Here is a 13,090-nt window from a genome sequence, read left to right as displayed (position 1 = left end):
GCCTGAACCCTCATAGGAGGCCTGTGTCCCAGCAGTGGGAACATATATGGGCTGATGATGATGATGATGATGATGACTGCACTGCTTAAACCTTGGAATAATCATATTTGATCTAACAAATTCGCCAAATTTCGCCTTTCTCTCTCCATGTCAAAGTCGTCACTTAGAGTACTGGTGACAAAGTGACCTAAATATTTAAACTTTTCTACTATCGTTAGTTACGTTCCATTCAAATAAAAAGGGAAAATTGTTATACACTTTCACAAGCGAAATACCAAGATATTAACTTTCTTCTTATCATATAATAATCCGTCTTAGCTAGCAAAATTTTCACATACAATATAGAGTATTTGATCGAGGGGGTAAGGAGCACATAACTTATATCGTTGACATTAATGAAACCCACCAATTTGACATCCGTCATTGGCTGAACTCAGCACCTCGATCAGTGCATCGACATACAGATTGAATGGGATGGAATTAAGATCTCTCTATACATTTTGTCCCATAACTTACATGTGCCGTACTTAACTTTTTTGAACGTATCGTTGGTAAAAAGTACGAACGGCGCCCTAAACTCAATCAAATTATTATTTTTCTCATCGAATTAATATGAATTGATAAAATACTGTAGAGATTACCTAACCTAACTATTGTGTTTGTGCTGGCACTTTACCCCGATGACGCCCACTAGACTAATGACGATGTCGATAAGAATATTGATTCTCTGACATACAAGTATACTTAGAGCGCTTTCGGTATTCTCTATTTATGTAATCCGCTTTAGCCTTAATTGTTTTTTATTCTTCTCACCTCCAATAGCTTCTTTCATTTATGTCAATTATGAGATAAATAAAAAAAGCTAAACAATGGAGCAATAGTCGCCTGATGCTACCACAACGTGATAAACGTATATACTGCAAGGGCCTCACGTAACGTCTGCAAATGGACACATTTAGCAAGCAAGACCATACTTCTTATTCACTAATTAAAATTAGATATTGGGATTTTTTAAAATATAACTTAAAATATTTATATGAGAAAATTTTAAAGATAAGAAAAAAACAACAAAACAACGTTAAATATTGTAATCATTGAAACAATTTTTCATATTGGTTGAGATGATTTTTAATTATCTCAATAGATGGCGTGGGGTGTCCCTCAGGCAACCGAAACAGTAGGTAGAAAATATTCGATTGCTTCATCCGATCTCCATAAATCACGACATACTCCATTAACCAGAACTTGGCCGGGCTTGCAATTATCTGGAACTTGGATTACGCTTCTAGGTTCATCTAAAGGACTAGAAAAGATTAAATTATTAATTACGAGAAGAAGGTAACTCATAAGTCTCTACAACGTCCATGGGAATGTACTAGAACTAGAAGAAGCTGACCACAGCGGATAGGGATCTCAATCAGTTGTATGAAACACTTTTATTTTTAATGGACAGGAAAATTCTGATATGATACAATAAAAACGTAATACTTTTTTTGCAGATATCGTGTCAGAACCTTCTTGTTCGAAATGAATAAATATTATCCCGAATAGTGCATTTTTCGAACGACACTGCCCAAATCCAGTAGAAGCAGATAATAGAAAAGAGAGGGAAAACATAATATGCCTTATTGTACCGTTACTTGTGCAGTATAAACGGTTATGTAGGTACTTATTTTTCATTATACCTCAAAAAATTCGGTTGACATCGCGGGGCAGAGTTGGCCTTAAACTCATCAAAGCGAAAGTACGTTTATAACAATCAAGTAAATCGGTTGAAAACAAACGGAGTTATTTGGTAACAAAACTAAGAAAAACAGTCGAATTAAGAATGTTAAGTTGAAAATGACAAGTTTTTTTTTCAAATAATTGTAGAAAACTACAGCGCACAAAATCTAGATCAGTTTAGACATTATTTCTAGTTTAAAAAAATTGTAAATAGATATGTTATCATACGATTTGAATGCAGATCTCCATATATCACGACAGACTCCATTTACTAGAACTTGGCCGGGCTTGCAGTTATCTGGAACTTGGATTACGCTTCGAAGCTCATCTAAATTACTAAAAAGTTTGAACCGTTAATTATGAGAAGAAGGTAACTTATAGACCTCAAAAACGTTAATAGAATTATGTATCATTTGTAATGGAAAGGATAGCTTGTATTATCGTTTGTAACAATAATTTAGTTCTGAAACTACTGAACTAAATGAAAAAACTACATTACTTCCGATTGACAATTGATAAAGACTACTTTAATAGTGTTTCCCCAGGCCTACGAATCACACTCAAATTATACTTGATAGTCTTAATCTTTTTTCCAGGATTAACAGGGTGATTTTGCCTTTTGCTCGTACTTGAAGAAATAATTGTTTTATACAGTAAATTCGCAAAAAAATCTCGGCCTTATAATCGGCGAAACCTTATTTAATGGTATCATGAGATCAAATCTTTTTGTGAAAAATATCATTATCGTAGCTGATAACGTAATCTGCTTCCCAATCATATCAACATTATGCTTAACGACACTTTCCTTCTGTCGATCATTGACTACGCTGGCTTTTGTCTTACTTAGGTTTCTCAATAGCAATTTCATGAATTAGAATTCTAACAAAATTTTGATGTCCGGTATATTTATAAGTAGTCTGCCTTAATATGACCACGTCTCAGAATCTCTCTTTATTCCATTTTATACATTTAATCTCGCAAAACCAATACGAACTTTCGAAATCTGTCGCAAATCTTACGCTATATTCGTTAATAACCGTTAATGTAAGCGTGGGATCTCTACGTATCTAATATAAATATGCATAATTATCCGTACTTATATTCAGATGCAGGGAACTTACGAATTGAATGCCGATCTCCATATATCACGACAGACACCATTAACTAGGACTTGACCGGGTTTGCAGTTATCCGGAACTTGGATTACGCTTCGAAGCTCATCTAAATTACTAAATAATTGTATATAATTAAAAAAATATATATGTATAAAATACGTTTTAATGATAGAATAAACTAAATTGTCTAGCTTTCTCTTATAAAGAGATGTAAGAAAATTATTTAATATTGAAAATCCCAATCACAATGATAAGACAAACTCAATAAATAATAATTGTACCTAAACTGTAAAACGTAAAAGTTCAAATAACATCTCTCTGTTTAAAATGGATCAAAATCGCGCAACCAAAACATAAAACCCTGTTGACCTCTACATTTATACACAAGCTACTTTGAGTGATTACTACTATCACATATATCTGATTGCAGTAAATCTTTTTTGGTCTTAGATTGAATTCTTCAAAATCCCTAGGTTATCGGGACGACTCTGTCACGGTTTGTACTTGGTAGTATTATATTTATTTCATTTACTTAATCCCATGACACCTTCATATTTAAAAACAATTTTTAAATTCCTTGGCATGATGAAGACGAACTTACGATTCATTGAAAAAGTTATGCTTCATAGGTTATATATAAGTTAGGTACAATAAAAAAAAACTGCAACAATTTACGATTATCTAACAATCTAATATAAAAATACGTAATTATCCGTACTTATATTCTGACGTAAAGAACTTACGATATAAATGCTGATCTCCATATATCACGACATACTCCATTAACTAGAACTTGGCCGGGCTTGCAGTTATCTGGAACTTGGATTACACTTCGAAGCTCATCTATATTACTAAAAAAGTTTGGTTCATTGTATTTTACATTGTATTTATATTGAATACGCAAGAAGATAACTTATGAACCTCAAAAAAAGTTAATAAAATTATGTATCATTAGATTGAAAAGGATAGCTTAATTATCGTTTGTTACAATAATTTAGCTCTGAAACTGCTGAACCGATTTCAAATATCCTTTCTCCATGAGAAAACTACATTACTTCTGATTGACAATTGATAAAGACCACCTTAATAGTGTTTTCCCAGGAGTACGAATCACACTCAAATTATGCTTGGTAGTATCTATACTTGATATATCTTTTTTAAAGGATTAATTGGACGACTGTGTCCCAATGTAATTGAAGGTATAATTGTTCTATACAGTGATTTGGTGAAAAAAACTTTTAATCGGCGAAACCGTATTTAATGGTCATCAACGGAGCCAATATCGAAGTCTGTTTTCCAATTCTATCAACATTATGGTTGCTGACACTTTCCTTCTGTCGATCATTGATTACGCTGACATTTGTCTTATAGTCTGCCAAAATATGACCACGTCTCGGAATTACAATCAAGGTTTCAGTGATTCCTATATCATAACAACTTTCTTTATTCCATTTTATATATTTTATTTCACAATACCTGCCTACTTAAAAACAAACTTTGAATTCCTAGGCTTTACGAATACGAACTTTCGATCTGTCGCAAATCTTACGCTATATTCGTGGGATCTCTACGTATCTAATATAAATATGCATAATTATCCGTACTTATGTTCAGATGTAGGGAACTTACGAATTGAATGCCGATCTCCATATATCACGACAGACACCATTAACTAGAACTTGGCCGGGTTTGCAGTTATCTGGAACTTGGATAACGCTTCGGAGCTCATCTAAATTACTAAATAATGGTATGCAATTTAAAAAACACATTTTAATAAAACACGTTCAATAGAATCAAATCATTGTCTCACTTGCTCTTATACAGAGAATATGTAAGAAAATTATATAATCTTGGAGATCCCAAATCAGAATGATAAGACAAACTCAATAAATAATAATTTTCGCCCTACCAAAATCTATAACCCTTATGGTCTCCATATTTATTCACAAGCCATGTTGAATGATAAACTGGTGCTGTGGATTATATTAATATTAACCTCTTACATATTGCCTTGCGTTGTATTGCATTATGGTCACTACGTTATGGTTTTCGCAAATATTATGACCATGACTCGCAATCTCTTGATAGAGACTACAGTGGATCCCCGTCCGTTTTTACCAAAAAACATATATCATCACTTCTCTTTATTCTATTAACTTAAAACCACAACACCGTCCTATTTAAAAACAATTTTGAAATTCCTAGACATGACGAAGACGAACTTACGATTCATTGAAAAACTTACGCTTCATAGGTTATATATAAGCTAGGTACAATAAAAGAAACTGCAACAATTAACGATGACGAATTATCCGTTCTTATATTCTGACGTAAAGAACTTACGATATGAATGCTGATCTCCATATATCACGGCATACTCCATTAACTAGAACTTGGCCGGGCTTACAGTTATCTGGAACTTGGATTACGCTTCGAGGTTCATCTAAAGTACTAGAAAAGGTTCAATGATTAATTACGAGAAGAAAGTAACCCATAAACCTCTACAACGTTCTTGTGAATGTACGAAGAAGCTGACCACAGCGGGTAGGGATCGCATCCAGTTGAATGAAATACTTTTATTTTTCAACGACAGGAAAATTCTGATATGATAAACGCAATATTTCATTGCAGATATTGTGTCAGAAGCTTTTTGTTCGAATTGAAAAAATATTCCCTTAAAAAGTGTATTTAACAAAGAACCCTCTGTCTAAAACCAATAGAAGCCTAGCAGTAATATGAAAAGAGGATATACATTATAATATGCTTTTTTTGGACAAACGGTTATATTAACTTGAAATTTTTTATACCTTAAAAAATTTGGTTGGAGCTAGTCTTAAACTAACTTATATTATAAATGCGAAAGATTCTTTGATTGTTCGTCCTTCTTTCACGTCGCAAAAGATCTGATTTATGATATGATTATTTTGTCTGGGGATAGTCAGGAGACTAGAGAGTGAGATAGGCTACTTTTTATGCTATTACTATTATGATGCACATTTCGATCACTCCGAAATTTATGAATTCCAATAGATTTGGAGAAATATCAAAAATGTTACATGCTATATGAAAATTACAAATTTCTCTCTGACCACGCTGGTGAAGTCGCCGGCGAAATCTAGTATTATGAAAAAGAAAGAATTGATTGCTTGTCTGAAATAATTTAACACTTAAACTGATGAACAGATTTCAACATACTTTAACTGATAGAAATCTCTATTTTTTCTGATTCTTTTAAGGGAACCTACTTAAAAAGGCAGAGGTCAATTTGTTTTCTATAGTAAACGTCACTCCAAATTCTCAAATGAGACCAAAATCCTATCAAAGATAAAAACAATCACGTATATCGGTTGAAAACGAACGGAGTAATCTGATAACAAGACTATAAAATACTGTCGAATTAAGAATTCAACGAAAGAAAAATCGACGTTTTTTAAAAAAGTCAGTTAAAACGACAAGTTTTTCTAATAATTGTATAAAAATACAGCACATTACACTTTATAATACATTTTTACTGGAAACATTAGGTACTACATAGTATTATGTTGTCTGTGGTAATACTATGCTTTCTACGACACATATTTCCCAAAATATTATTAAGCAGACCAAACACGAATGTTTAGACGTTATTTCTAGTTTAAAAAAACTATAAATATGTATTATCATACGATTTGAATGCAGATCTCCATATATCACGACATACTCCGTTAACTAGAACTTGTCCAGGCTTGCAGTTATCTGGAACTTGGATTACGCTTCGAGGTTCATCTAAAGTACTAGAAAAGATTCAATGATTAATTACGATTATGTAATCACTGCGTTATTAGTCTTCGCAAATATTATAACCAGGTTCCGGAATTTCGATTGAGACTTCAATGAATTCCTCCGGATCTTCGACCGTTATCACTGGAACACACATAACCTCCCCTATCTTTATTACATTTACTTAATTCTACGTCACTTTGCTACTTAAAAATAAAATATAAAAAAATCCTAGGCATGACGATTACGAACTTACGATCCATCGAAAATCTTATATTAACTATGATCTAATAATCTTATATATTCTTATACAATCTTATACGTAACTATCCGTACTTGTATTCTGATATAAAGAACTTACGATATGAATGCTGATCTCCATATATCACGACATACTCCATTAACTAGAACTTGGCCGGGCTTGCAGTTATCTGGAACTTGGATTACGCTTCGAGGCTGATCCAAATTACTAAAAAAGTTTCTATCATTAATTAGGAAAAGGACGTAGCCTATAAACCTCTACAACCTCATGAGAAATGTACCAGAAGAAGCTAGCTGAAGCGGTTTGCGATCGCATCCAGAAAGTATGGATATGTCACACTGCCATATTTAATCAACAGGGAACACATATCGTGTCCCGAACTACTGTTTCGAAATAAAAATAATGTTTTGATGAACAGACGTTAATCGCAGAAGCCAGCTTCGCAGTAGCTTATCAGGTTACGAAGAATAGGACCGGAAACAATGCAGGAAAATATTGCAAAAAAATTTAAAGAATATGCTTTTTCGAACCGTTGACTACATTAAAGAACTCTTGATCACCATTTTGACAGAATTATCCGGTACTTCCATTCCTATCCGGGACTTGCATTCCAATAGCATACTTATTACCATTTCAATCAAGAAGAGTAGGTATCTATCACCCACATTAGTTTTTTAGAGTGGCACTGCTGGTAGGTTATTAGGTACCAACTACGAAAACTTGTCTATAACGAAATGGAATCGATTTTACTCTGACCCAATGTGTAAAGAGAAATGTTTATAGAAAAATTACACTGTATAGTAAGTAGGTTTTTTTTTATGTCATAGCGGTTGGTTCGCCTACTGGTAAACGATCACCACCGCCCTGAACATTCGCAGAGGCTCAGAACTCTGAGAATGCGCTGCCCGCTTTTAAGGGATAAGGAAAGGATTAATGACTGGAAAGACGGAATGGACTGGGAAGGGCCAGAAGAAGGAAATAGGCCTCCGGTAAGTAGATTAACCATTATTAGCCTTACACGTTTAAGGGCTTAAATACTTATATTTTCAATCCATATTTTGAAATAGGACTCAGCGTTTATTTACCTATATTTGTGTAGGATGGGATGTCAGGGGTATTTTTTTATATAACTCTAGGTACCAACGATATACATAAAGATATCAATTACAAAAATAAAGTGATCTACTTACGTTTCAGAACGCCTCCATATATCGCGACAGACGCCATTGACAAGAACTTGACCGTCAGGACAGTTATCTGGCACATGTATTACATTCCGATCTTCGATTGATCTATTAGTTTAAGAAAAATAATTAGTAGTTGTTTGAGTACTTATACTCTAATGCAAAGTTGTGTATTCAGAATCAAATTCAAAAATACTAGACCGCACTCCTATTCGACAAGACATCCATGCACATTAAAAAAAACAGGGATATTAATGACCTATATTATGTTTTAAATGTAATTTGAAAAAGGCGACCGGCGGTCCGCCCAGGCTTCGCCCGTGGTTTATATATAACCTATAGCCTTCCTCAATAATCCTATCTTACACTGAAAGAATTTTTCTTATTATGAATTTCAAATTCGGACCTGAGTTCCTGAGATTAGTGCGTTCAAACAAACAAACAAACACAAGTATAGATTTAAATAAAAAGTTTATTTCTTAACTTTGGTCATTCTATTTATTTTGAATTAAAAAATTACGTCACTATATGACGCTAAATCAATCTTAATCTTAGTTGTATCGCATAGCACCTATCGGCTATACAGTTTTTATTTTTATTATTCATTTATGTATACAATTTCTTAGTAACCGCTTCGATTGTTTAGATACATATCATAAATGTAAGTTGATTGTGAAATTTTCACATTGAATATCTGCGATAGAAGTTACTAGATTATGATAATGGTAGGTATAGATTTATGTATAGACCTAGTTGCATATGAAATAATAATACCAGTTAAAAAGTCTGTTATTTGTGTTTATAAGCTAATGAAGCGAAAGGCATATAATGTTATGTAGAGAATGAGATGCGTTCATAATGCGTTTATAAATAATAATAATAATTAACTATGTAAATAATAATCACTATTATTTATGTATTTGAATGTTCTTTCATGTGCCTTCTTGTCATTTAATTAAAAATAATAAATTTAGTTAGAGAGAGATAATTTGATTTTAAAAAGCTTCTGTTACCTGGATACGACACAGGAATTGAGATTTGTGTATCAACAAATAGCCAATTTAACCCAGTCAGAGTAAGTATTAATACAACATTAATAATATTATTGTGATAAAGGTTGATTTTGCGGCGTTATGGTGTATTTATGCAGGTATTATTTAATAATATAAAACTGAATAGTTTGTTTGACTGATCGCGCTAACCTCAAGAAATACTTTCACCGTTAGTTATATTATGTACATTATACGTGTACCCTAAGTGGAACACACGTACCACGGGAGAAGCCAAGGAGGATTTACAAATAAATAATACAATATAGAGAAAATATGTTATAAATTGAGTTACTTACGTTTCTTGTGTTTCTTGATAATTTGGTCGCGCAATAGTAAATGGCGATAAACATAAAATTAATGCTAGGATTCTAAGCATGTTGTATGTTAAATATTAATGATGTTTAAAATGAAATTAAAGTAATTAACACTCGTGTTTTATAGCGACTGCAATTAACCGTGGAGAAACAATTTGCTACTAAAAAGTAATTAGCTTCCAGGTAGATTTATATTAACTTATCTATAATTTACCGTATAGCCTGAGATAAACGACGATATGTTATCTTATAGTCTTGACTGATTTCTTATTGATTGTTATGTATTATGCAGGTACTTATTGTTCTAAAACAATGAAATAACTACCTAACAAGTAGCTAAATCAGTCAACATTCCTCTCTAAAATACGCCATATTTTTGAAAACTTATTATTCTTACTAGCATTATACAGGCGAAAATTACTCTGTCTGTTTGTCTGTCACGTCACACCGAAAGCAAAGAAACAATTTGGATGAAATTTGGGACAGATATAGTTTGATACCCGAGAAAGGACATCGATTATATCGGAAACGCGAACTATGCGAGGATAAACCTTGCGAAAAGCTATTTTTGTATAAATGCAAGGAAGTATAACATGCAAAGAAAGTAGGGCAAATGCGCAAGTAATGTGTCTTTGTAGACAACAATGCCTGATAAAAACTGAAGATATTCACAAAAGGTTTGTAAAAAATACATAACTCGCTCGGGTTGTCTCGCGAAGCACGTGACCCATGAGTGAAAACAGAAATAAAATCGGTGCAGTAATTTTTGAGTTTATCGTGAGCAGATAGACATACAGACGCGATTCGAAGACGCCTATATCATTTCGCCGTCAATCCTTTCCTTCTCCCTTTTTATAAATAATCTTCTGGAATCATATCAAAACTTTTTGAAATTCCATGCTACTTAGCTTCAATTAAATTTACTTGGAAACCCTCGGACCATTAACAATTCCTTCACATTAATCAGTATGACATGATGTAGGTACCTATTAAGTAAAATGAAATTATTAAAATATTAAACATTTGTTTTTCTTGTCTTCTATAATAGGCAGGCCCCATTAGTCAAAATTTTTTTTCTTGCGTTAATTCCTGTGATCTGATTGCTGATGATCTGATTCTTTGATCTCGGCAAATTTTAAAAGATTTTTTCAGTATTATGAGTCATAAGATATATCTATACATTTAGTTATCTATGATCTATACAATTTTCAATACTCATATTAAGGAGCTAACAAGCATAAGTGATACATCCGCTCCTAAATAATGGATGAATTACTACGATTTCTCGCTGTGTAGTATAGGGGACTTAATGTTTTTAATATCAACTAGATTTAATTAATAAAATATTGTTATGTAAACTATACCTAAAATCATACAGGTTAAATGAAAAATATTAAGGTGTTAACTATATTCAGTTAACACCTTAATATTTCAAGGTGTTCTTTAGTTTATAAACTAACTAACGCAGACTGCATAAGTATCAGCTTGTAACATAATAATATATAAGGGTTCGTAGAATATTATTGATTTACTGAAGTCGTTTGTTTGCGCGTGTCATTCAAGTTTCACCTCGACGGCGAGCAAAGGTAAGACTCATACTATAATAACACCGCAGTTATAGGGCAGTTGACCAATTTATTTCCAGAAGCATTGTATGCGGCAAGTGTTTGTGTCGTGCCTGTATTTCTTGATACGCCATATTATTTTTGTGCTTTTTAAACTCTCAATAGTATAAATTTGAGTGTGCTTGTAATGTTAGTAACACTCAACTACGATGGCTAAATTATTTTGTAAAATATTATTGTTGTTTTTGTTAATGACAATCCTCATTGCCGAGGGAAAGAAAATATCGAGGAGCAGAAGTTCCAGTCGCAGTTCCAGTAGTAGCAGCAGTAGAAGGACTAGTAATCATCCGGCACCGACGTCGTTGAGCCATTCACAAGCATCTGCTCCAAAGCCAACGCTTTTTGGATGGCAGGAAAAATCTGCTCAGAAAACTCAGAAATCCCAACCACGCCAGTCTAAGCCAGGCGAACAAAAACATTCATATCCTTCTAGTAAGACTGGTTTATCTGGAAGTGATCCACCAAAGAAAACACAGGTTCAATCGGAAAATATCCAGCGCAGTAATGTTCCAAATCAGCAGTCAGTACCACAACATACACCTACAAATGGACATTCGTATCCAACATCAAATGGCCTATCGGGCAGTTCTGGAACAGGTGTTAATAATCCTCAGGGATCAGGGCATTCTGGAGCTAATTTAGCACATCATCAAGTTCAATCGGAAAATATCCAGCGTAGCAATATACCAAATCAACAAACAGCACAACAACCTGCGTCATATGGTGCTAATAGTCACTCATATCCAGCATCAAATGGTCTATCAGGGGGTTCTGGAACTGGCGCAGGTTATCCTCAAGGCCCTGGACTATCTGGTTCTAACGTGGCACCTCCAGCATATCAAGCATCAAACTCATACAAACCACAGAGTCCAACAAATAATCTAGGAAATGGTTATATACACCCTCAAGGTCCACCACCACCATATCCAGGCATGGGAAATAATTATAATCATCACGGACAACCTCATCAATATTCAGGTTATGGAAATATTGGAAATAGTTATGGTGGATATGGCGGAGGATATGGAGGTCCACAGATGCCTGGTTACTTCGGCGGTTATTCGAATAATAAAGGTTTTGGTGGCATGAGTCGTCCTGGGAGCGCATTAGCTGGTGTCGGAATTGCTGGAGCAGGAATAGGAACCATATTAACTGGGCTGGCGTTATGGAATTTAGCTAGATCAACGGGACATCGTCATCACACTGTTATATATGATAACAGAGGACAGCCTGTTGCAGTAGCACCTGTTAATGGTACAGATACTTCTGTGTCCGATTCTTTGTTAGCTGATTTGGTCAATTGTACCTTAACCATCAGTACAGATAATGCAACTGAAGTTCTTGCCATTCCTTGTTCAATTGCAACTTCATTTACTCCAGATGCTGATGATAAGGATGTAAAAGTTGATACTCCAAATGATAATACTAAATGCACTATAACAGTGGTTACAAAATCCGCTAAAGAGTTTATGACTACAATACCTTGCTCAGTGCTTTTAAATACAGCAGCTCAAAATAATGTGACAGAACCACCACCAGAAAATTTTACTGAACAGACAGCTAACATTACAATTTCAACTGTCGATAATGATACAAATTCACCTTCAGCATTAAAACTTTCAAGTTCTAAAGAAAATATAGATACTGATTCACCAACCGTCTATAACTGTGCTTCAGAACCGGGTGATATACGGGATCCCATTAATCCGTGTTTTAGTATAAATCACAATTTAACTGTGGTTCCCCTTGCTTCTTCAGATGTTTAATTGTTATGCTTATTAATTCCAAATCAAATAGGGAATTCTTAATGATATTATAATGCACTATTAAATTTATATTAAACAAAATTTGTGTTTCTTTCTACTAAGTCCGTAAAAATATCGCATCTCACACCATTTATTGAGACAATTAACAATTTTTACGAATTAATCTTAGAACGAATAAATCATTACGTTCATTTTAACAAAAATCTTATTAAATTTATAATTTAAAGTACTTTGAGACCATGAAAACTGATCAATGCCTTTATGTAAAGAATTATGCAAGTTATTTAT

The 13,090-nt window shown here is 33.6% G+C and overlaps 2 protein-coding genes across 2 annotated transcripts; one reads left to right on the top strand and one right to left on the bottom strand.

The window, feature by feature from the left end:
* Nucleotides 1–5,179: 5,179 nt before the first annotated feature.
* Nucleotides 5,180–9,473, bottom strand: LOC119834850. Its single transcript, XM_038359368.1, has 5 exons — nt 9,394–9,473; nt 8,052–8,153; nt 6,961–7,068; nt 6,506–6,613; nt 5,180–5,291 (listed from the first exon to the last, which is right to left on the bottom strand). The coding sequence occupies exons 1-5, from the start codon at nt 9,471–9,473 to the stop codon at nt 5,180–5,182; spliced, it is 510 nt and encodes a 169-aa protein (XP_038215296.1).
* Nucleotides 9,474–11,002: 1,529 nt separating this feature from the next.
* LOC119835329 (translation initiation factor IF-2-like) lies at nt 11,003–12,883 on the top strand. The gene has a single exon (XM_038360087.1). It carries the CDS (start codon nt 11,186–11,188, stop codon nt 12,800–12,802), a length of 1,617 nt encoding a protein of 538 aa, XP_038216015.1. The 5' UTR covers nt 11,003–11,185; the 3' UTR covers nt 12,803–12,883.
* The last annotated feature ends 207 nt before the right edge of the window (nt 12,884–13,090 follow it).

This window comes from Zerene cesonia, chromosome 20 (genome assembly GCF_012273895.1).
Source record: "Zerene cesonia ecotype Mississippi chromosome 20, Zerene_cesonia_1.1, whole genome shotgun sequence".
Lineage (NCBI taxonomy): Eukaryota > Metazoa > Arthropoda > Insecta > Lepidoptera > Pieridae > Zerene > Zerene cesonia.
Note: the sequence above shows the minus strand (reverse complement) of the source record. Positions and strands in the feature narration are given on the sequence as shown.

Coding starts and splice junctions, on each gene's coding strand:
- LOC119835329 (XM_038360087.1), top strand. CDS start 11,186: ATGGCTAAATTATTTTGTAAAATATTATTGTTGTTTTTGTTAATGACA.
- LOC119834850 (XM_038359368.1), bottom strand. CDS start 9,473: ATGCTTAGAATCCTAGCATTAATTTTATGTTTATCGCCATTTACTATT. Junction 8,154..9,393: donor TATCAAGAAACACAAGAAAC/GTAAGTAACTCA, acceptor TTAAACTAATAG/ATCAATCGAAGATCGGAATG. Junction 7,069..8,051: donor ATATGGAGGCGTTCTGAAAC/GTAAGTAGATCA, acceptor AAACTTTTTTAG/TAATTTGGATCAGCCTCGAA.